At 37.8% G+C, this 21,639-nt stretch overlaps 1 protein-coding gene across 5 annotated transcripts in view; it reads right to left on the bottom strand.

The window, feature by feature from the left end:
• The window catches only part of LOC106880114 (general receptor for phosphoinositides 1-associated scaffold protein), a 293,807-nt gene that overhangs the window by 69,355 nt on the left and 202,813 nt on the right, over window positions 1-21,639 (bottom strand). For 2 of the 5 annotated variants that reach the window (XM_014929931.2, XM_052971042.1), the window contains exon 1: window positions 8,514-8,987. The exons of 2 other annotated variants lie outside the window; for them this stretch is intronic. In XM_014929931.2, coding sequence (XP_014785417.1) covers window positions 8,514-8,654 — 141 coding nt within the window. In that variant the 5' untranslated portion in view covers window positions 8,655-8,987. Of the gene's footprint in view, window positions 1-8,513; window positions 8,988-21,639 lie in introns of those variants that run through there. One more of the 5 variants, XM_014929929.2, reaches the window with a different exon arrangement.

Consider the following 21,639-nt stretch of genomic DNA (forward strand, 5'->3'; position numbering starts at 1 on the left):
AGAGAGAGAGAGAGAGAGAGAGGGAGAGAGAGAGGGAGATAGAGAGAGTGAGTGAGAAATAAATGCCTGGTACTTATTCTATCAGTTTCTTTCACCGAGCTGCTTAGTTATGGGAATGTAAGCAGACCAACATCAACTGCCAGGCAGTAAGTGGGGACAACCACACACACACACACATACATACATACACAAATGCTTCCACACAGTTTCCATCTACCAAATTCACTCATAAGATATTGGTTGCCCTGGGGTTATAGCAAAAGACACTTGCCCAAGGTGCCATACAGTGGGCTTGAACCTGAACCAATGTGGTTGCAAAACATGCTTCTCAACCACACAGTCATGCTTGCATTTTTATGTGAAATTATAATATTTAATATGCTCTCCATTTCATTCTAGACAGTAAGATATGATTTGAAGAACATTTGGCTGTTATTTCCAGCAGGTCCAACGCCCATGTAGGAAATCATTACCTTGAATGAAAGTTTGGGAAGATGTCTTTGCTTTTCTCAAGGAAAATAGATTTGATTAGAAGCTGAATCCTTTGGTCTTAGCCCTTTTGTTACCATTATTCTATGGAAATACATGTTTCAATTATTTGACTGCAGCCATACTGGAGCACTACCTTGAGGGGTTTTAGTCGAACAAATCGACCCCGGGACTTTTTTTAAGCTTAGTACTTATTCTATCAGTCTCTTTTGCTGAACTGCTAAGTTACAGAGATGTAAACACACCAACATTGGTTATTAAGCAGTGATGGGGGATTGTTGTTGTTGTTGGCACTCCGTCGCTTACGACATCGAGGGTTCCAGTTGATCCGATCAATGGAACAGCCTGCTCGTGAAATTAACGTGCAAGTGGCTGAGCACTCCACAGACACGTGTACCCTTAACGTAGTTCTCGGTGATATTCAGCGTGAGACAGTGTGACAAGGCTGGCCCTTTGAATTACAGACACAACAGAAACAGGAAGTAAGAGTGAGAGAAAGTTGTGGTGGAAGAGTACAGCAGGATTTGCCACCATCCCCTGCCGGAGCCTCGTGGAGCTTTAGGTGTTTCGCTCAATAAACACTCACAACGCCCGGTCTGGGAATCGAAACCGCGATCCTATGACCGCGAGTCCGCTGCCCTAACCACTGGGCCATTGCGCCTCCACGATATAAAGACACACAAACACACATATACAACGGGTTTCTTTCAATTTCTCTCAACCATATCTGCTCACGAGGCTTTGGTCAGCCTGAGGCTATTGTAGAAGACACTTGCCCAAGGTACCACACAATGAGACTGAACCCAGAGCCATGTGGTTAGATTACTTTAAAACTGGAAGTTTGTGTTAACCCTTTACTATTCAGATCAGCCATATCCAGCCCAAATATTCTACCTGTCTTATGTTCAAACTGGCCAGATGTGGCCTCTCATACTAATCCTTCAATGTCATTCTAAAAATAAGCAATCACGTCACTGAAATCTCACATCTACAAGACAATGCATGATTAATTAAAGACATATAGATAAAGGAGCATTACTTTTCATAGAATAATATGAAAGTTAAAGGATCAAAGAACCAAGGACAGTCTCAGACTAGTTGGAAATCATAAGGGTCTCACAAAATTATTTTAAAAAGTGAAAAGATGTGTTTTATTTCAATGCAATTTTTCTTTTTTAGACTTTCTAAGTTTTAAATAAAAATGATTGTCTTTAAAATAATAAAACAATGTTTATTTTGCTATTGTCTTTGGCTTTCTGTTCTTGATCAAATTACCATAATACAATGCTTCTAGATATCATATATTACATTTACATGAAACCAGATGATGTGAGCTAATTTAATTATTTATTCTAATCAAGTGACAACAGTTAAAATTTATGGAAGAAAAGAAAAAAAATGAAACTGATTTAGAAACGAAAATTTTTAACCAACAGGCAGTTGCCATGAACATCAGAAAATGCAAACTCATCTGATTAGTAGAAAGTTTGGGAAAATGATGCTGTTCTATTGAATTTTGAAGATTTTTGGTCAACCTTTGGGCCATGACAAAGATGGTTGATTTTGTAAATTATTCAGTTTTTGAAAAGGAGTTTTGAAGGTAAAAAAAAATTTGAAGGAGCCAATAAAAAAAAATAACTGTTTCTCATTTTAAATAATGAAAATCAGATGAGTCAGTACTTAAACCTAGCCCTAGTGGCTGATATTACAAAAGCTCACACACACACACACACACACACACACACACACACACACAAACAAACATATGTACAGCATACATATAAATACACATCTATATATGTTACAGGGTATTAGCAAGAGTGTAAGAAACCTGTGCATCATACTTAATGTAGATGCATTGTGAAAAGGAAATTTACTGCAGTATTTATCTTGCAGTATTCATCCAGAGATAATATCTTTTACAGACGTGCTGTGTTCAAAAACACAATATATATCAGGGGCAGACAAAAAAATCACCCTAAAAATAGTTTGTGAGAATGGTAGATGTACAATTCGTCATCATTGGGCATTGTCAGTGGCATGTACTCACAACCAATGACATACCATGATGAAATTTGTTTTCCCCAATATAAATAAATAGGGAATGAATATTCACTGCTGTTGCTAATAACCACTTATGAGGGATCACTTAATACAAATGAGTATACGAATTAATTAGTTTTTTTAAAGAAAAACGCTGACAGTAACTTCGAAATCTTGCCATCTGTTGGCTTCATCAAAATGAGGAAACCAACATAAAATATATAACTTCAAGTTAACTGTCAACTTTTTCCTTGTAGAAAATGTGATGCTCTACTTTCAGTAATGTAGTGAGTGATCCTTCAGTTCATATTTGACCTCTGTTTAGGTATGACTAAAAAAAAAACACAATGAAACAGAGAGAGAGAGAGAGAGAGAGAGAGAGAGAAACAGAGAGAGAAGGGGTGAAAGAGGGAAGGGAGAGAGATTGTTCTTTTGCTCATTTGATGTCCATTTTACTATGTTTGCATGGGTTTGCTGAATTATGTTATTTGAGGCGTTGTCTTACAAAGGGATGCCCTTCCTGACACCAACCCATACCTATTTTTCAAGTAAGGGATCACTTATCCCACATGGCTTTGAAGACACAAAGTGCCCAGACAAGTTGTCAGCAGGAGAAACTAACACTGCCTGCTGCACTTACAAGTGACTGCAGATGTAAACAAACAGATACATAAGCATCTTCACATACATACATAAGTATGTATGTACATGTATACGTACATATGTATGTACACGCATGCATATCATCATCATATGTTGTTCATTTTTCTATGCTGGAACAAGGTGGATGGTTTGACAGGAGCTGGGAAGCTGTAGAGCTGCATCAGGTTCTGATTGTTTTGGTATGCTTTCTATAGTTGAATGCCTGTCCATATTGCAGAGTGTACTGGGAACCTTTTACATGGGACCAGCACTGGTGTTTTATACATGGCACCAACACTGGTGCTTTATATGTGACACCAGCACAGATGCTTTATATGTAGCCCCAGAACAAGTGCTTTATTTATCTTTCTATCTCTATATATCTGTCTGTCTCTCTGTCTATTTGTCTGTTTGTTTATCTATCTGCTTCTGTCTACCAAATTCATTCACAGGGATTGGAATTACAGTAAGAGATACTTAGTCAGGGTTGTCACTCAGTGAGACTAAGCCTGAAACTACAGGGCTGGAAAGCAAACTTCTTTCTTCTTTGCTGCTCAGCTGATATTTCACAAATTAATGCTCAGTTTGCCACTTCTTAACAGAAACAGGAAGCTCTGTGTAGCAATTTGCAAGAGATCAGCTGTGACCAAGATGAAGCCCACTCTACATCATTGTATTTAGTACATGCAATGAGATTGAACCCCAAACCATGTGGTTGGGAAGTAATCTTCTTACCCACACAAACGTACCTGTACCTACAAGTAGACATAAATTTTATATGCCAATTCCAAACGGTGTTAAAAATAAATACCATTGCCTAGTTTTCATTTACCTCTTCTAATATTAACCCTTTAGCATCTGCATTACTCTGTCAAATGTAATGTTCATTTATTCACACTGTTTAGAATTAATCATGTATTATCATGTAACTTCGAGATTTCAATGATGTGACAGTTTATTTTTTGAATGACATTGTAGGGGAGGTGTGAAAGGCTGGATTTGGCCAGTTTGAACCTAGAACAAGTAGAATATTTTGGCTGAATATGGCTGGTTTAAATGCTAAAGAGTTAAGGAATGAATGCAAAATTAATTGAAAGGAAAAGAAAAATGTTTTAAATTCAACTCCTTTATGACAGTGTCTCAACTAATTTAGGAATCAATCAAGAATTTGGAAATATTTAGTTAAATAACTATCTTTGCTCATTATGAAGTTGATGTTTGGGATTAAACAAAAGCTGGAAATTCAAAAAAATTAGTTATGAATATTTTTCACTTCCTAATACCAATCACTCCAAGAGTGAAGCATAAAAAGCACCCATTACACTCTTGGAGTGGCTGGTGTTAAGAAGAGCATCCAGCTGTGGAAACCATGCCAAATCAGACTAGAACCTGGTGCAGCTGTCCAGTCAAACTGTCTAACCCATGCCAACATGGGAAGCAGACATTAAACAATGATGATGAGGATGATGAAACATTTTGTGTAATAAAACCAGATGTGGTCCTTAGTGGGTTATGCCATTAAAGGGCTAAATTGTGGATGCAAATACAAATGGCATTTAAGAAACATGATGCTATAAGGGAGCATCCATATACTTACTCGACCCACAAGAAACAGCAGCAGAATTCCCACCAATTCATACCCTTCTGTCTTCAAAAAGAAATGACACTTCACTTAATCTTAATTATCATCATTTTAACATCCATTTTGCATGCTCATGTGAGTTGGATGGAGTTTATTGAGGCAGATTGGTCATGGCTGGATGCCCTCCCTATTTCCAAAGCTCATGTATTCCCAAGCAAGGTAATATTTCCCCATGGCCAGCAGATTACCAGAAATGACATTACTTGTATGTGACATTCATTTACAACTGTAATTTTAATTTTAATGTAGAAAAATGCATGGCTGTATGGTTCAAGAAGTTTGGTTCTTAAGTACATGGTTTCCAGTTCAATCTCATTGTGAGACACATTGGCCAAATATATTTTACTATATTCTTGGGCTGACCAATGACTTGTGAGTGAAATTTGAGAGGCAGAAACTGTGAGGAAGTCCAGTGTGTGTGTGTGTGTGTGTGTGTGTGCATATATTTTTCCTGGTGTATATCAGTGACTAGGTGCAGGAATAGCTGTGTGGTAAGTGGATTGCTTCCCAACCACATGATTCCGAGATCAGTCCCACTGTGTGGCACCTTGGGCAAGTGTGTTCCACAGTCGCCTCAGGCCAACCAAAGCCTTGCGAGTGGATTTGGTAGACAGAAACTGAAAGAAGCCTGTATATATATATATTTCTATGTATGTAAAATAATAGTTTAGAAAAAACCATTGGTTTCATATCTAGCATGAACTATATATTTGTGTGTGTGTCTGTTTGTCCCCCCACCATCGCTTGACAACTGATGTTGGTGTGTTTACGTACCAGTAACTTAGCAGTTCGGCAAAAGAAACCAATAGAATAAGTACTAGGCTTACAAAGAATAAGTCCTGGGGTCGATTTGTTCGACTAAAGGCGGTGCTCCAGCATGGCCACAGTCAAATGACTGAAACAAGTAAAGAAATAAATGAATAATGTTAATATTAGCGAGAAAAGCCAATGAACCACCACTTTCATATAAAAATACCTTGTGTAACGTTTGTTCCACCCAAGTTCCACAAATACCTTTTTGTTACTCTTGCCATTTGAAGTACAGTGAACTAGTCACTGACCCTTCAGAAACCAATGACACAACCGTTGACCACATTTAAAGAAAAAAATAATGAAAAAAAAAAACAAGTCCTTTCCCTGCAAACATTCTTCATTCAAACCTGGACTGATCCACCTCAAAATCTTCATCTAAAAAATCCCCTTTTTAAACTGGAGAGACGAAATGTTTGTAAGGCTTATGTATCTAATTGCCAGAAAATGATTCAAGTTCAAATCCAGTTCAAATCTAAAATAAAAGTCTTTACTATATTTTTTCAATTAGTGTAGAGCACTTAAGTTTACATTGTATTAGTTGTGTTAATTTTGATAATAGTAACCAAGTCTATTTGAAATTTTGTATGCAGTAGACTGGAACCCAAACTGATTGGAGTTTCATCTATCTCTCACCTACCTATTGACAGGCTAAATTTAAAAATTGCACCCACAATTTAGCCTTTAAAGGCACAATCCACCAGGGACAACATCTGGTTTTATGATACAAAATGTTAAATATTCATATTAAAATTTGAGAACTTTAATATGAATATTTAACATTTTGTATCATAAAACCAGATGTGGTCCCGGTGGATTGTGCCTTTAAAGGCTAAATTGTGGGTGCAAATGCAAAAGACTTTTAAGAAACATGTGGTGCAATAAAGGAGTGTCTCTATACTTGCTTGACCTGTGAAAAATACCAGCAAAATTTGATTGGCTAAATCAGTGGTTCTGAAAGTGGGCGGTATTGCCCCCCTCCACTGACAGTGGTGGAAAGTTCCAAGGGGGTGTTGAAGAAAAGTGGAGCAATAATAGAGTAGCGGTTCATATAAAAAGTGGGGCGATAATGGCGTAGCGATTCATGTAAAAACAGCAAAATAATGGGTTCATTCGGTTAAATTTTATTTGTGAAATACAGTCACTTTGAATTTACTTCAGAAAGAGGTCTATGTTTGTGATGGTTAGTTGGGGTGGGGGCACTAGGAATGTGGCCTGAGTGTCAAGGGAGCAGCAGCCTGATAAAACTTGGGAACCACTGGGCTAAGTAGAAAGATAAAATGAATATAAAGATGAAAGAGGCTTAAATATTGGTTTCAAATTTTGGCACAAGAAATGCAAATCTGGAGAAGGGACTAAGCTAATTACTTCGACACAGTGCTCAACCGAAAGGAACAAAAGTTAAGTTGACTTTGGAAGAATATGAACTTGGAATGTAAAGGCGGATGAAAAGCTGCTAAGTATTTTGGCTGGCATGGTAATGATTCTGCCAGCTTGCCACTTTGAATATTAAATATATATAAAAAAAAATAAATAGAAAGAATTTGATAAACTAAAATAGGCTGGATTCTAACTAGTGGGAATTACATCTATCTCTCACCTGCAAAATCTAAAAATTCTTACATAGCATATTTGCCAGCATATAAGACCTGTGTTTTTATATTTTTAAACTTATTAAAAATTGCTCCGTGTCTAATGTGGCCATATTATGGATTGAAGACCAAGTGTTCTAGGGAGCCAGTTAAACATAAGTCTCTTAGGTACAACAATTATTACTAAAAATCCTTTCTACTATAGGCATAAGGTCTGAAATTTGAGGGAGAGAGATAGTTGATTATATCAACCCCAGTAATCGAAAGGATGAAAGGTAAATCGACCTCAGCGGAATTTGAACTCAGAATGTGAAGATGGATAAAATACCTATTTCTTTACTGCCTACAGGGGGCTAAACATAGAGGGGACAAACAAGGACAGACAAAGAGGGTAGGTTGATTACATCGACCCCAGTGCGTAACTGGTACTTATTTAATCGACCCCGAAAGGATGAAAGGCAAAGTCGACCTCGGCGGAATTTGAACTCAGAATGTAACAGCAGACGAAATACTGATAAGCATTTCGCCCGGCGTGCTAACGTTTCTGCCAGCTCGCCGCCTTGATGGATAAAATACCATTAAGCATTTCACCCAGCATGCTAATTATTCTGCCAGCTTGCCACTAATTGTTACTAATAATATAATATTGAAAATACACAAAATTATGACAGCCCTTTAGCACAAACTTATGGAAAATTACTTACAGTATGTCAGTAATAATGTGGAGTGGTCACATCATCATTATATTTTCTTCTCCACCTTTCATAACCCACACCTGATAGGTGTCTTATATTATTTAATTACCTGAATGAAAAATTCTCCGAGAAAGACAAACAGGATGTTAACAAATTTCCATCTACCTAGTAGCTATTTGCAACGAATGGATGACAACAAACTATAGCAGTGTCTCACCACCCTGATGGCTGACCATGATTATTATAAAACATCATGGCCAAAAAGTACTTTATCCCAGTATGTCTTAATATTGCACAGAATAATACATTTTTCCCCTACAAAACCACTTTAAACTATCTTTTAATATCCATATGATGAAACATACTAAATTTGATTTTTCCACAAAATATCCTCATAAAATGGGGGATGTGTCTTATGTGGGGCCACATATAATGATAAATATGATAATTTATGAATAATTGCTAGTAAAGGATACAAAGATTACTTTCCATTTTTTAATTTTTTATATTTCAGTCAAATCTATACATCACAAAAATGGGATTAAAGTGAGAAATATGTTTTTTAAAAAATTGAATTGTATTTTGTTGTGAATTACTTACATTTTTCTTATTTTGCATAGCAAATAAATTATCTGCTGAGAATGACCGGGGATACCAGAGGTTTGGCAGTTTCTGCACTCCGGATAGCACAGTCTTATATGCCATCAAGTTTGGCAGTTCTGTTTGAACAATATAAACCATTGTAAGATCCGGTTTGTGTCTTGATAAAAGATTTAATGCAAATGGAAAGAATTTGTATTAAAAAAACAAAAAGATGCTCCTGCAGGTATGAAATGCAATGTCCAGTACTTGGAGTGAAATAACTGAATCCCAGGAAACTCTTGGCAAATGGTAAATGCAGAAAAGTTTGTCTCAAAATGGAATAAATCAACTTGCTGTGTGTATGAAGTGAAGTCTAATGTTTCTCACTGAACTTTTTGTCTGAGAGCAAAGAAATGTTCACAGCGTAGTTCCGACCCAAGTAGCGCTCAATATTATACATGTCTGATTGGCGTAATTTTGTGTAACTTGAGTAATCTAATGCTTAGTACAGACTTCACTGCTTGAGATTAACTGATAGCTAAACACCCATTAATGCCGGTAAGCCAAGAAGCAAGTGAGTATTATTTACCCACGTGCCCAGATAGGCTTTGTATTATCGGATTTGCTTGTGTATAAAATTAAGAGATTAACACTTATAAGGATTATATTGTACAATTTTTTTTTTTTAAATAAGAAAGAAAAGGTAGGGAGCATAAAGTTGATATCAATTTTAGTTTTTTTTTAATTGTTATTGTTATTTAACCCCAGGAGGTCAACCTTGAATGAACAAACCCATAACTAAAGTGTTGTAGCTATGACTATAACATCAGTTTTCAGCTTTGGTATACTTAGGGTTAATATGTCCTCTTTTAAAGACAACAGGACTTACTTTTGAGGGAGATTTGGTTGTTATTTCTAGCAAGTTGAATGATATTGAATAATGCAGTTCTAGATTAAGTTTGAAATAAGGATGGGATCATTATGATTACCATGTTTTTAATCATAGGTCTTCTGGATCAGGATAGGTTTGAGGCTAATTGAAACAGCTGCAATGTGGCAATGAGGGAGTTTCTATGTGGTTGCTTAATCTGCTAGAAATAGTAGCAAAATATCTTTCAAACTACACTCTTTAAAAACGAAAAGACGTTTTTTTCTTTCTTTTTATTCGTTTCAGTCATTAGACTATGGCCATGCTGGGGCATCACCTTAAAGAATTTTTTGTCAAATGACAATATTAACAAAAATCTTTTTAAAATGCCCCCCAAAACACCTGGTGGTCACAGGTTCAACAATCTCAATTATAGGCCTGTCGGATCAGGTTTGGCCTCAGCTTAAACAAAAATAACTCATCCACATGTAATAACTAATTTTTAATGGTTGAACTCAAAGTAAAGGGTAACGACCCCCTTCAGTCATGAATAACCATGGGATTCCACCTAGAAAGTTTCCCTCTGAGGCACAAGTCTGGGCAAGGTTGTTTATGGAAGACCAGCAGTCACCCATGCATACCAGCCTCCCCTCTCCACACCACTAATGTTATCCAAGGGAAAGGCAAAGGCTGATACAGCTTGGCACCAGTGATGTCACAGCTCATTTCTACAGCTGAGTGAACTGGAGCAACGTGAAATAAAGTGTCTTGCTCAAAAACACAACACACAGCCCAGTCTGGGAATCAAACTCACTACCTGATGCAGTAGATAGAAGTAGATAGAGCTATAAATAATAGTATATAAATATTGGATTTTAAAAAAAATAACCCTTTGGATAGGAAGAATTCGAAGACTGCTTATATTTTAAAAATTCATCTACTGGTTTCAATCATTAAACTGAGGCCATGCTGGAGCACAAGTATGAAAGGTTTTAGTCAACTCTAGTATTTATTTCAGCCTTGTACTCATTTGATTGATCTCTCTTGACTGGTAAAGTTACTTTTTGACATAAAGGGATGCAACTAAACACAGTATTTTATATGCACAGGCGGCACTGGCAACAACCAGGCTCGAATGGTGCTTTTTATGCGCCACCAGCATGGGAGCCAGTCAGGCAATATGAGTGTGATTGTTGCCAGTGCCACCCGACTGGCTCCCGTGCTGGTGGCACATAAAAAGCACCATTCAAGCATGGTCGATGCCAGTGCCATTTGACTGGCTCCCTGTGGTAGCACGTAAAAAGCACCCACTACACTCTCGGAATGGTTGGCATTAGGAAGGGCATCCAACAGTAGAAACCTTGCCAGATCAGACTGGAATCTGGTGCAATCTCCTGGCTTGCCAGTCCTCAGTCAAACCATCCAACCTATGCCAGCATGGAAAGCAGACATTAAACGATGATGATACACACACAACTTTATTGTTATCCATCTCTGAAATTTCACTTACGAAGCACTGGTTAACATGAGACTACAGTATGGGCATTCTCAAGGTGGCAAGTGAACAGAATTATTAGTGTATCAAACAAATTGCTTTGCAGCATTTCCTCCAGATCTGTATGCTATGAGTTCAAATCCTGTTGAGGTCAACCTTGCTTTTCACCCTTTCAGGGTCAATAAAATAAAGTAGAAATCAATGGCGGTATGGTGGTGGTGGTGGTGAAAGTGTTGGTGGTATTGATGGTTGTGGTGATTGCTATCGTGATGATGATAATGACTTGATGCTGGTGGGGATGGATGATGACGACGATGATGATGATGATGGTGGGGATGATGATGATGGTGGTGGTGGTGGGGATAGTGATGATGATGACGATGTTGATGACAGTGGGGAATGGTAATGATGATGATGCACAATGAGATTGAACCTGACACCTTGTGTGCTCAGAAGCCAATTTCTTCTCCCAGACTGCTATCTTTGCTCAAATTATACACAAACTTTTTTTTTACCCTACTTCTTTTTGTTTTTTTTCTTTTTTTTAATTTCTTAATAGATAAAAATGCAATACAGGGAGTCAGTTCAATAATCTGCTGTTATTGGTGACCAAAGATTAAGTGGAGAGTAAGTAGACAGGGAGAGAGAGGGAGGGAAAGCGAAAGAGGAAGAGAAACAGAGAGAGAGAGAGGGGGGAGAAAAAGAGAGGAAGAAAAGAGAGATAGTGAGGGAGGTAAACTAAAGAGAGAGAGAGAGAGAGAGAGACAGACAGACAGACAGAGAGGGTAGCAATGGACTGTAGTGAGGAGGAGGGAGAGGAAGAGGAGATAGCAGTGGATTAACAGATTAGAGCTGATAAGAAAGAAGATCTTACAATAACCATTTGGCATGTTACTGGGGAAGATAAGCAGACTGACAGTTAATTAGTGATAGGGTGATAGTTGTGGTGTTGGTGGTGGTGTTGGTGGTGGTGTTGGTGGTGCTGGTGACAGTAATGATGACGGTGATGGAGATAGTGGTGATGGGGTGAGATTAGTGGTGGTAGTAGTTCTGGTGGTAATGTAGAAGCGTTAGCCTTGTCTGCAGTGGGTGTGATAGTGAGGATGATGATGTAGTGATGGTGGTGGCAGCGGTGTACAGTGGTGGTGACAGTGTATGATGGTGGCAGCAGTGGTGTATGGTGGTTGTGGCACTGTGTTATAGTGGTGTATGGTGGTGGTAGCAGTAGTGGTGATAGCGGTATGGTGGTAGCAGTAGTGCAAAAGTGGTGATAGTGCTAATGACAGTATTGGTGGTGATGATAATGGTGATGACAGTGGTTTATGGTGGTAGTGGCAGTGGGAGTGCTGAAGGTAGTGGGTGTAGAGGTAGTGGTGGTGATGGTGATAGTATGATAATAATGATGGTGTTGGTGGTGATGGTAGTAATGACAGCACTGTTGATGAAGCTGATGGTAATGTTGTTGTTGTTGTTGTTCCTAGTGTCGGTAGTGTTGGTTTTCATGGTATCAGCTATGTTGGAGTTGTAGTGGTGGTAGTAGTGTTGGTAGTAATGGTTGTAGCAGTTCTTGTTGGCAGCAGTGAGCAGATGCGAAAATATTGGTGATGCAAAAGGTGGTAGTGGTGATTATTGATTAACCCTAGGTCAGACCTGATTGAGTAAATCTGTGGATTAAAGACATTCCAGTCATTACTATACCAGACAAGTTCTTGTAACACAGCATTGTGTAATAAGAGGGAGGTTAGGTCACTATTTCTAGCAGTCCAGGTGACCAGGTAGAGACACCTCAGATTGGCAGAATTGGTCATTCAGTGGTGCAATCGGTTTCCTCCATTGGACACTAAACTCTGCTTGCGAAGACCTGTTGGGGCAAGCAAAAGCGAAATCGTGATGGCACCACCATTCGAGCGAGATTGTTACTAGCGTCACCTTCCTGGCACATGAAAAGTCATTCGAGCGAGATCGTTGCCAGTGCCGCTGGACTGGCTCCTGTGCAGGTGGCACGTAAAATACACCATTTTGAGCGTGGCCGTTGCAAGTACCGCCTGACTGGCCTTTGTGCCAGTGGCACGTAAAAGCACCCACTACACTCTCTGAGTGGTTGGCGTTAGGAACGGCATCCAGCTGTAGAAACTCTGCCAGATCAGATTGGAGCCTGGTGTAGTCAACTGGTTCACCAGTCCTCAGTCAAATCGTCCAACCCATGCTAGCATGGAAAGCAGACGTTAAACAATGATGATGATGATGATGATGATGACTGATTCAGCAGTTATCCTTATTTTATATTCTGGTGATGAACAACAATATCATGAACATTTGTTATCGATGGAGTTGCTGTTCTGATCAGCAAAATATTGAAGAAATAAAGAGGGGTGGGCATGGCTGTGTGGTAAGAAGTTTGCTTCCCAACCACATAGTTGTGGGTTCAGTCCCATTGTGTGGCACCTTGAGCATGTGTCTTCGATTATAACCTCTGGCCAACTAAAGCTTTGCAAAGAGATTTGGTAAACAGAAACTGAAAGAAGCCCATGTGTGTATGCATGTGTGTGTGTGTTTATGATTATTCCCCACCATGACTTAGCAACTGGCATTGGTTTGTTTATGTCCCTGTAACTTAGAGGTTTGGCAAAAGAGATGGATAGAATAGGTACCTGGCCTTAAAAAAAAAGTTCTACTAAAAACTCATCCGGTGATGCTCCAGCATGGCTACAGTCTAATGACTGAACCAAGTAAAAGATAAAAGTCTAAGAATCAAAAAAAAAAAATAATAAATGAAAATAATAGATGGAATCGTCCAGATTTTGTTATTGACATAAACTTTACTAATGAGTCAAACACTTAGATCTACGCATTTCGATTTCATTTTTTTCTCTCAAGAGGTCTTTCTAATTATTGACTAACTTCTTGTGCTATTAGCTGTGATACGGTAAGATGTTATTTTTATTCAAATACATGATATATGATTTGGCTACAGAATACTGATAAGTTTGATTGAGAGGTTGCTGAAGTTTGTTGGAGTTGGATACCGTTTTTATCTGGATGAGAAAAACATATTCTAAATATAAATAAATTACAAATCAGTGAAGACATATGTATATATATATGTGTGTGTGTATATATATATATATATATAAATATTGATTGATTGATTATCAATTATATTTGAGAGTATAATTGGCTGTTGAAAGATAGACCTAGTTGAATTGATAGACTGCTGATGGCTTAACAGCCAAAGCCTCAAGGATTTTTTTTTATATCATTACAGATACTGTGTTTCATACATGAGAAAGGGAGAGGTCATTTAACCCTCTCAATAGCTTAACTGAGCCAGTTAAGTTATCATGGAATAATGTAGTTCACTGTTATAAACAGTGGAAGCATTGTGCTATCAACATTACTATTTAACCAGGGGCGTATATTCCAGGTGTGTTATGCGTGTACTGAACACCCATCGAAAATGGCAAATTCGTTATAAATATTAACCTTACTCATTAAATTTAATCACAAATCATAATGGAAAACATTTGTTATACTTCTGCTTGAAATATGGTGGTGGGTGTCCTGAAATAACACTGCACACCTCACAGTGTATTGTATCATTATATTGTACTGGGCATATTGTAGGATAGTGGGAGAATGGTAAAAAATTAATGGCAAAGGGTGCGCAACAGCTTTGACAGCACAGTCGCATGTTCGTTTGCATGGTGAGAAGTTGTACATTTAAATTAATTTAAAATTCTTAAACTAAAACTAATTTTTTTTACAATAATCTTTCTCTTACAATATCATCATATAACTTTGATATTAGTTTGTTTTCAAAGCTAATAATACACTGCTTTTTGAATAGAAATACACGGTTTGTATGCTTAATTTGAGTAATACTAATGTTAGTTATAGAATGGTCAGTGCGGCAGCAAACCCAATGACGACAACCACCATACACCACTGTATTTAACATCCTTGGTCCATGCTGGCAGGAGTTGGACAGAAGAAGGGGAACTAGAGGACTGTGTTTAGCATGGTTTCTTGAGTTGGATGCCCTTCCTAATGTCAACCATTTCAAAGAATGTACTGGATACTTTTTAATGTGGCACCCATTGAAACATATCAATTTATAATAATTAATTCAAATTTTCTTTTCCTCTCTGTCTGCAAAACTTACAGTGGGACTAGCATGGTGTTCCAATCCTAAAGGAGGGACCTCCTCTCCTGTGCCTTCATTAACAGTGATGTGGTAGCTTGATACTTCTTAACTACAGTGTAATATTTAGAGCAACCAATCCTATATCCCAATATCCCATCCCCAAAATAACAAACAAACAGACAAAAAACTGTTGGTTGTATATAATGACTGAATCACCCCAACACTATTATTTACCAAGCAAAACTGTCAACCAGCTTCAGTAGAAACCTAATCAGGTATAAACTCATTCAAGTGTACTGTTGAATTAGGACAGAAGGAAGGAGGAAGATATAAAGAATGGTTGTTATGTGGCCTCAAGATAACTTCAATCAGGCCATTGGCATGCAGGTAATCAGCTGGCAACTGGGTGTGGCCCTCAAATCTATTCAACATATGTTGTGCCTTCACTAAAATAAGGGCCATACTATAGAGTCCAACATACAGAGTTCTGCCTGTGTTCAGTTCCGTTGTGTGGCACCATGAGCATGTGTCTTTGACTATAACCTCCGACCAACTAAAGCTTTTTTATCTTTCACTTGTTTCAGTCACTGGATTGTGGCCACTTTGAAGGGTTTTGTTAGTTGATTAAATCAAGTCCAGCACTTATTTTTTTAAAGTATGGTGCTTATTCTATTAGGCCCTTTTCGTGAAATGCTAAGTTACAAGGACATAAACAACCCAACATTGATTATCACGTATGCTCCTCGGTGTCACGCAAATGGCACCTGTGCCAGTGACATGTAAAAGCACCCATTACACTCTCTGAGTGGTTGGCGTTAGGAAGTGCATCCAGCTGTAAAAAAACCATGCCAAATCAGACTGGAACCTGGCGCAGCCTTCCTGCATGCCAGCCCACTCAAACTGTCCAACCCATGCCAGCATGGACAATGAACGTTAAGCAATGATGATGATGATGATGATTGACATTCTGATGGCCAATATGGACTTAGCCAAAGCACAACAGTTACCTTGTTTCTATGAACTGACTGTGGTGTTGTAAATTGTAGAAAAATATTTAAGGACCATTGATTAAGTTCATTAGCCCCAAGGATTGTATTGTGATTCACAGCTATTTCTGTGTACATATGTTTTTTTTTTTAAATCTTTTATATCATTTCTGAACTGTGTGCCTATAATAGAAAGGATTATCATTATTATTATTATAAAGGCTGCAAGCTGGCAGAATCACTTGCATGCTGGACGAGATGCTTACCAGTATTTCACCCGTCACTACATTCTCAGTTCAAATTCTGCTGAGGTCGACTTTGCCTTTCAGAGTCGATAAATTAAGTATAATGTAATCGATTAGTCCCACCTGCTCCAAATTTCAGGACTTGTACCTTTAGTAGAAAGGATTATTATTATTATTATTATTATTATTATTATTATTATTATTATTATAACAATAACATCTATTTTCCATGCTGGCATGGGTTGAATTGTTGGGCAGAATACAAGCCACAGGGCTGTATCAAGCTCCAATGTTAGCTTTGGTATGTTTTCTACAGCTGGATGCCCTTCCTTACTGGTTACTGAATTTGACTTGCAATGCATTAGTCAAACCATCATTACAGTAGTTAAGTACCACACAGTGGAATCGAACCTAAAACCTTTTGGTTGCAAAGTTAACTTCTTAACTATATAACCATTTGTTTTTGAGTTGAACATTACAATAGATGCTTTACACTCTATTTAGAGTCAAGCTTATTTCTGACTTCAAATCACACCAGTATCGATAATTAGAAAAAAAAAAAAAAAAATCTTCAGGATTAATAAAATAAACAACAGCAGCAATGATATATATATAACTGGTAATATTTTGGGATTGGTTTAGTCAATTACGATCCTTTTCATTAACATGAAGTCTCATACCTAATTAAATGAAATCAATATCATACCACATTTCAGTTATTAATCTGTTCAGTTACTGTTTATATATATACATATATATATATTTGTATATACATACTTTGTATTTCAATTACATAGTTCAGTTTACAGGATAGCATAACAGAATATTTAGAAGCTGAAACCTTTTTTTCTAATTATATTGTTGCTCGTTATTACCTCAAATGTCTATTCTAATTTATCACAAATAAACAATAACAACTATGATAACAACAACAACAACAGCAATAGCAACAACAACAGCAGCATCAACAACATTAATAGTAAATCTGTTAATCTTTTTTCCTTCTCACCAATATCTACTAAGCTGAAATTAATGATATGGTTGATTGGAGCAAATCCTATTTGAAAAGCAATAGAAAATATCAAGATTTATTTACTCACTAATTATGGATGCAGTTCTTCACTAACGCACAATTACAAACACCAATTTAAATCGTTCGTCTAAGATTATAATTATCCAACAATTATTTGACTGGAAAATAAGTAAACCATCAACACATTTCTTTTTTCTTTTTGTCTTGAATATGTAAAGAATAAGTGTTAGAATACTGCTCCACCACTGCTGCTGTTGACATCATTGGTTTAACATCCTCTTTTCTATGCTTGCATGGGTTAGGTGATATTCACTGAGGCAATTTTTCTATAACCAACTATGACCAAATGCCTTTCATGCAGTCAACCCTTACGTGTTTCCAAAAAGGGTAATATTTCCTTATGTCTGGCCATGTTTCCATGGAAGATTGGAAATAAATGACACTGCTTGTATAACAATGATATTTGTTTACGATTTTCAGATGTTTACAAGACAAGGAGGTACAAACATATGCGCATATATACATATATGTATATACTAATAACATCTAAATTCTTTCAACTGTTCAGCTGTGTTGTATAAGCAGGACAGAATAATGTACATACATATACATCATCATCATTTAATGTCCACTCTCCATGCTTGCATGGGTTGGACAGTTTGACCAAGGCTGGTAAGCTGGAAGGCTGCACCAGACTCCAGTCTGATTTGGCATGGTTTTCTATGGCAGGATGCCCTTCCTAATGCCAGCCACTCTGAGAGTGTAATGGGTGCTTTTACATGCTATCAGCATGGGTACCATTTGTGTGACACTGGTATCTACCATGACTGATTTTGCTCAGCTTGATGGGTCTTCTTCTCAGGCACGATATAATGCCAAAGGTCTTGGTCATTGACTCTGTGAGGTCCAACACTTGAAAGGAACTCAACCACTTTGCTTCCGTGAGGATAGGAACTCGGCCACTTTGCCTCCTTGAGGCCCAATGCTCGTAAGGAACAATATATATATACACACACACACATACATATATATATATATATTCTTTTATGCTTTTACTTGTTTCAGTCATTTGACCGGGACCAAGCTGGAGCACTGCCTTTTATTCAAAGAAATCGATCACAGGACTTATTCTTTGTAAGCCTGGTACTTATTCTATTGATCTCTTTTGCTGAACTGCTAAGTTATGGGAATGTAAACACACCAGCGTCATTTGTAAAATGATGGTGTTGGGGTGACAAACACAGACATATATACATATATATATATATATATATATATACAACAGGCTTCTTTCAGTTCCCATCAACCAAATTCATTCACAAGGCCCAAATCCATTCACAAATTCATTCTGGTCGGCCGGAGGCTATAGTAGACGTCTCTTGCAAAAGGTGTCATGCAGTGGGACTGAACCTAGAACCTGTGGTTGGGAAGCAAGCTTCTTACTACACAGCCACTCCTGCGCCTATATATATCATCATCATCATCATCATTTAGCGTCTGCTTTCCCTGCTGATATGGGTTAGACGGCATGACTGGAACCGGTAAGCCGGAGAGCTGCATCAAGTTCCAGCCTGATTAGACGTGGTTTCTACGGCTTTTCCTAATGCCAACCACTCCAAGAGTGTAATGGATGTTTTTTATGTGTCACCTGCATGAGTACGTAAAAAGCACTCATCACACTCATATATGGCAGGTTTCTTTCAGTTTCTATCTCACTTTACAAAGTCAATAACAAAGTACCAGTCTAAGTACATGGGTGGACTGTATTGACTAAATCCTCCCTTAAGAATTCCTGGATTTGTGCCTAAACCAGAAACCGTTATTCTGTCGGTGAGACAAATTTTTACAAGCCATTCCAGAGTAACGAAGAGTCTGAAAGAGGGACAAATTTGTTGAGTGTGTGTGTGTGTGTGTTGGGTGTATATCTTAACTACATCCACTCGTAAATGATTCCCATGGATATGCAGTTCAGTATTGTCTGCAGCCAGAGACAAGCCAATAGAGAAATAGTAAAATGTCTCAAGTTTTATTGCAATTAATTGTTTGTTCATGCTTGCCAAATGCTACAAATGAAGTAACGAAATACAATGAAAATGATGCTGCATTGATTGGTATGCAACACAATAATAATAACAACAACAACAACAACAACAATAATAATAATAATAATAATAATAATAATAATAATAATAATAATAATAATAATGTTGTAATAAATAATTGGCTTTTGTTTTTAAACTTTCAATAGTTGTATACTTTGCAAGTTGTGGAATACATGTTTATTTCTCCTTTACACTTTTACTTGTTGCAGTCGTTTTTGACCGTGGCCATGCTGGAGCACCACCTTTTAGTCGAAGAAATTAACCCCTGGACTTATTCTTTGTAAGCCTGGTACTTGTTCTATTGGTTTCTTTTGCTGAACTGCTAAGTTACGGGGACATAAACACACCAAGATCGGTTGTCAAGCAATGGTGGAGAGACAAAGACAGATACAAACACTCACACACACACACACACACACACACACACGCACACACACACACATATACACACAACAGGCTTCTTTCAGTTTCTGTCTACCAAATCCACTCACAAGGCTTTGGTTGGCCTGAGGCTATAGTAAAAGACACTTGCTGCAGGTGCCATGCAGTGGAACTGAACCTGGGACCATGTGGTCGAGAAGCAAGCTTCTTACTACACAGCCACACCTGAGCCTTTGTTAATGATTTACTCAAATTAGTGGGAGCAACACCTGTGATCCTTTTTAAGGCTTCAATGACCAGAGATTTGGTATGAATGCTTGAAGTAGAGTGAACTCTGTTGAAGGCACCCACAAACCAGCTGGGGGTCTTAAAACTAGCAATAGAAAATATAATGAAATAAACCAATGAACTGAAGTGTAGCATTCATCATCACCGTGATTCCCAGCTATCTTCCACATTCATTAAGGATATAATGCAATTAATGTAATAATGTGATATAGTCGTTACTGTAATAACATTGATTATTATCAGCAGCAGTAGCAGCATCATTTAACTCTCTAGCATTTAAACCGACCATATCCAGCCAAAATTGTCTACTTGTTTTATGCTCAAACTGGCCAGATGTGACCTCTCACACCTACTCTATAATGTCATTCTAAAAATAAGCAATCACATCATAAAATTTCAAGTTAATGCAGGATAAATTCAAAACAATGTGAATAAATAAGCATTTATAGGCATAGGAGTGGCTGTGTGGTAAGTAGCTTGCTTACCAACCACATGGTTCTGGGTTCAGTCCCACTGTGTGGCACCTTGGGCAAGTGTCTTCTACTATAGCCTCAGGTCGACCAAAGCCTTGTGAGTGGATTTGGTAGACAGAAACTGAAAGAAGCCCGTCGTATATATGTATATATATGTGTGTGTATGTGTGTGTGTGTGTGTGTATGTTTGTGTGTCTGTGTTTGTCCCCCCCAACAACGCTGGACAACCGATGCTGGTATGTTTACATCCCCGTAACTTAGCGGTTCAGCAAAAGAGATCGATAGAATAAGTACTAGGCTTACAAAGAATAAGTCCTGGGGTCGACTTGCTCGACTAAAGGCGGTGCTCCAGCATGGCCACGGTCAAATGACTGAAACAAGTAAAAGAGTAAAAGAGTATTACGTTTGACAGAATAATCTGAATGCTGAAGGGTTAATGTCTGTGTTTCGATTGCTTGCATGGATCAGATGGAATTGGTTGAGGCAGATTTTCTATGACTGTAAGTCCTTCCTGTCACAAACCCTCACCTATTTCCCGGTAAAGTAATATTTTTCCATGGCTACACATGGTTTTCATGAAGGACAGGAAATGAATAACCTCATTCATATGATGATGATGATGATGATGATGATGATGATGGTGATGTTGATGATGATGATGATGCTCATTTATAACCGTCACATGATGTCAAGATAAGAGTACATATGTATGTATACAACAGGCAAAAAAAGAAAAAAAGATACACAGGACAATATTGCCCTCAATATGCCAAAATACAGGAAAATCATGTTATCCTTGATTTCAGTCTGCTCAATCCAGCAGGAATGGCCTGGGGTTGAATAACAATAACACTTGTTTGTTTGTTACCAGGTTAAATTTTCTTAAGCATCTTCCAATTCCATAAGGAGAAGCTCACAATCTAAGAGATATTTTGTAACTTGATGGATCCTCAGTTACCATTGGTCTCTGGCTATTGTAGTGGTTCTCAACTGAAGTTCATATGGCCCCTGAGGGTCCGTATAAGATTTTTGGGGTTCCATGCAATAAAATTGTAAATTGGGGATCCACAATAGTATTTTAAAGGGACCTGAAAACATTTAGCTTCAGATGTATGTATTGCAAGAAACA

This window comes from Octopus bimaculoides, chromosome 1 (assembly GCF_001194135.2).
Source record: "Octopus bimaculoides isolate UCB-OBI-ISO-001 chromosome 1, ASM119413v2, whole genome shotgun sequence".
Classification (NCBI taxonomy): domain Eukaryota; kingdom Metazoa; phylum Mollusca; class Cephalopoda; order Octopoda; family Octopodidae; genus Octopus; species Octopus bimaculoides.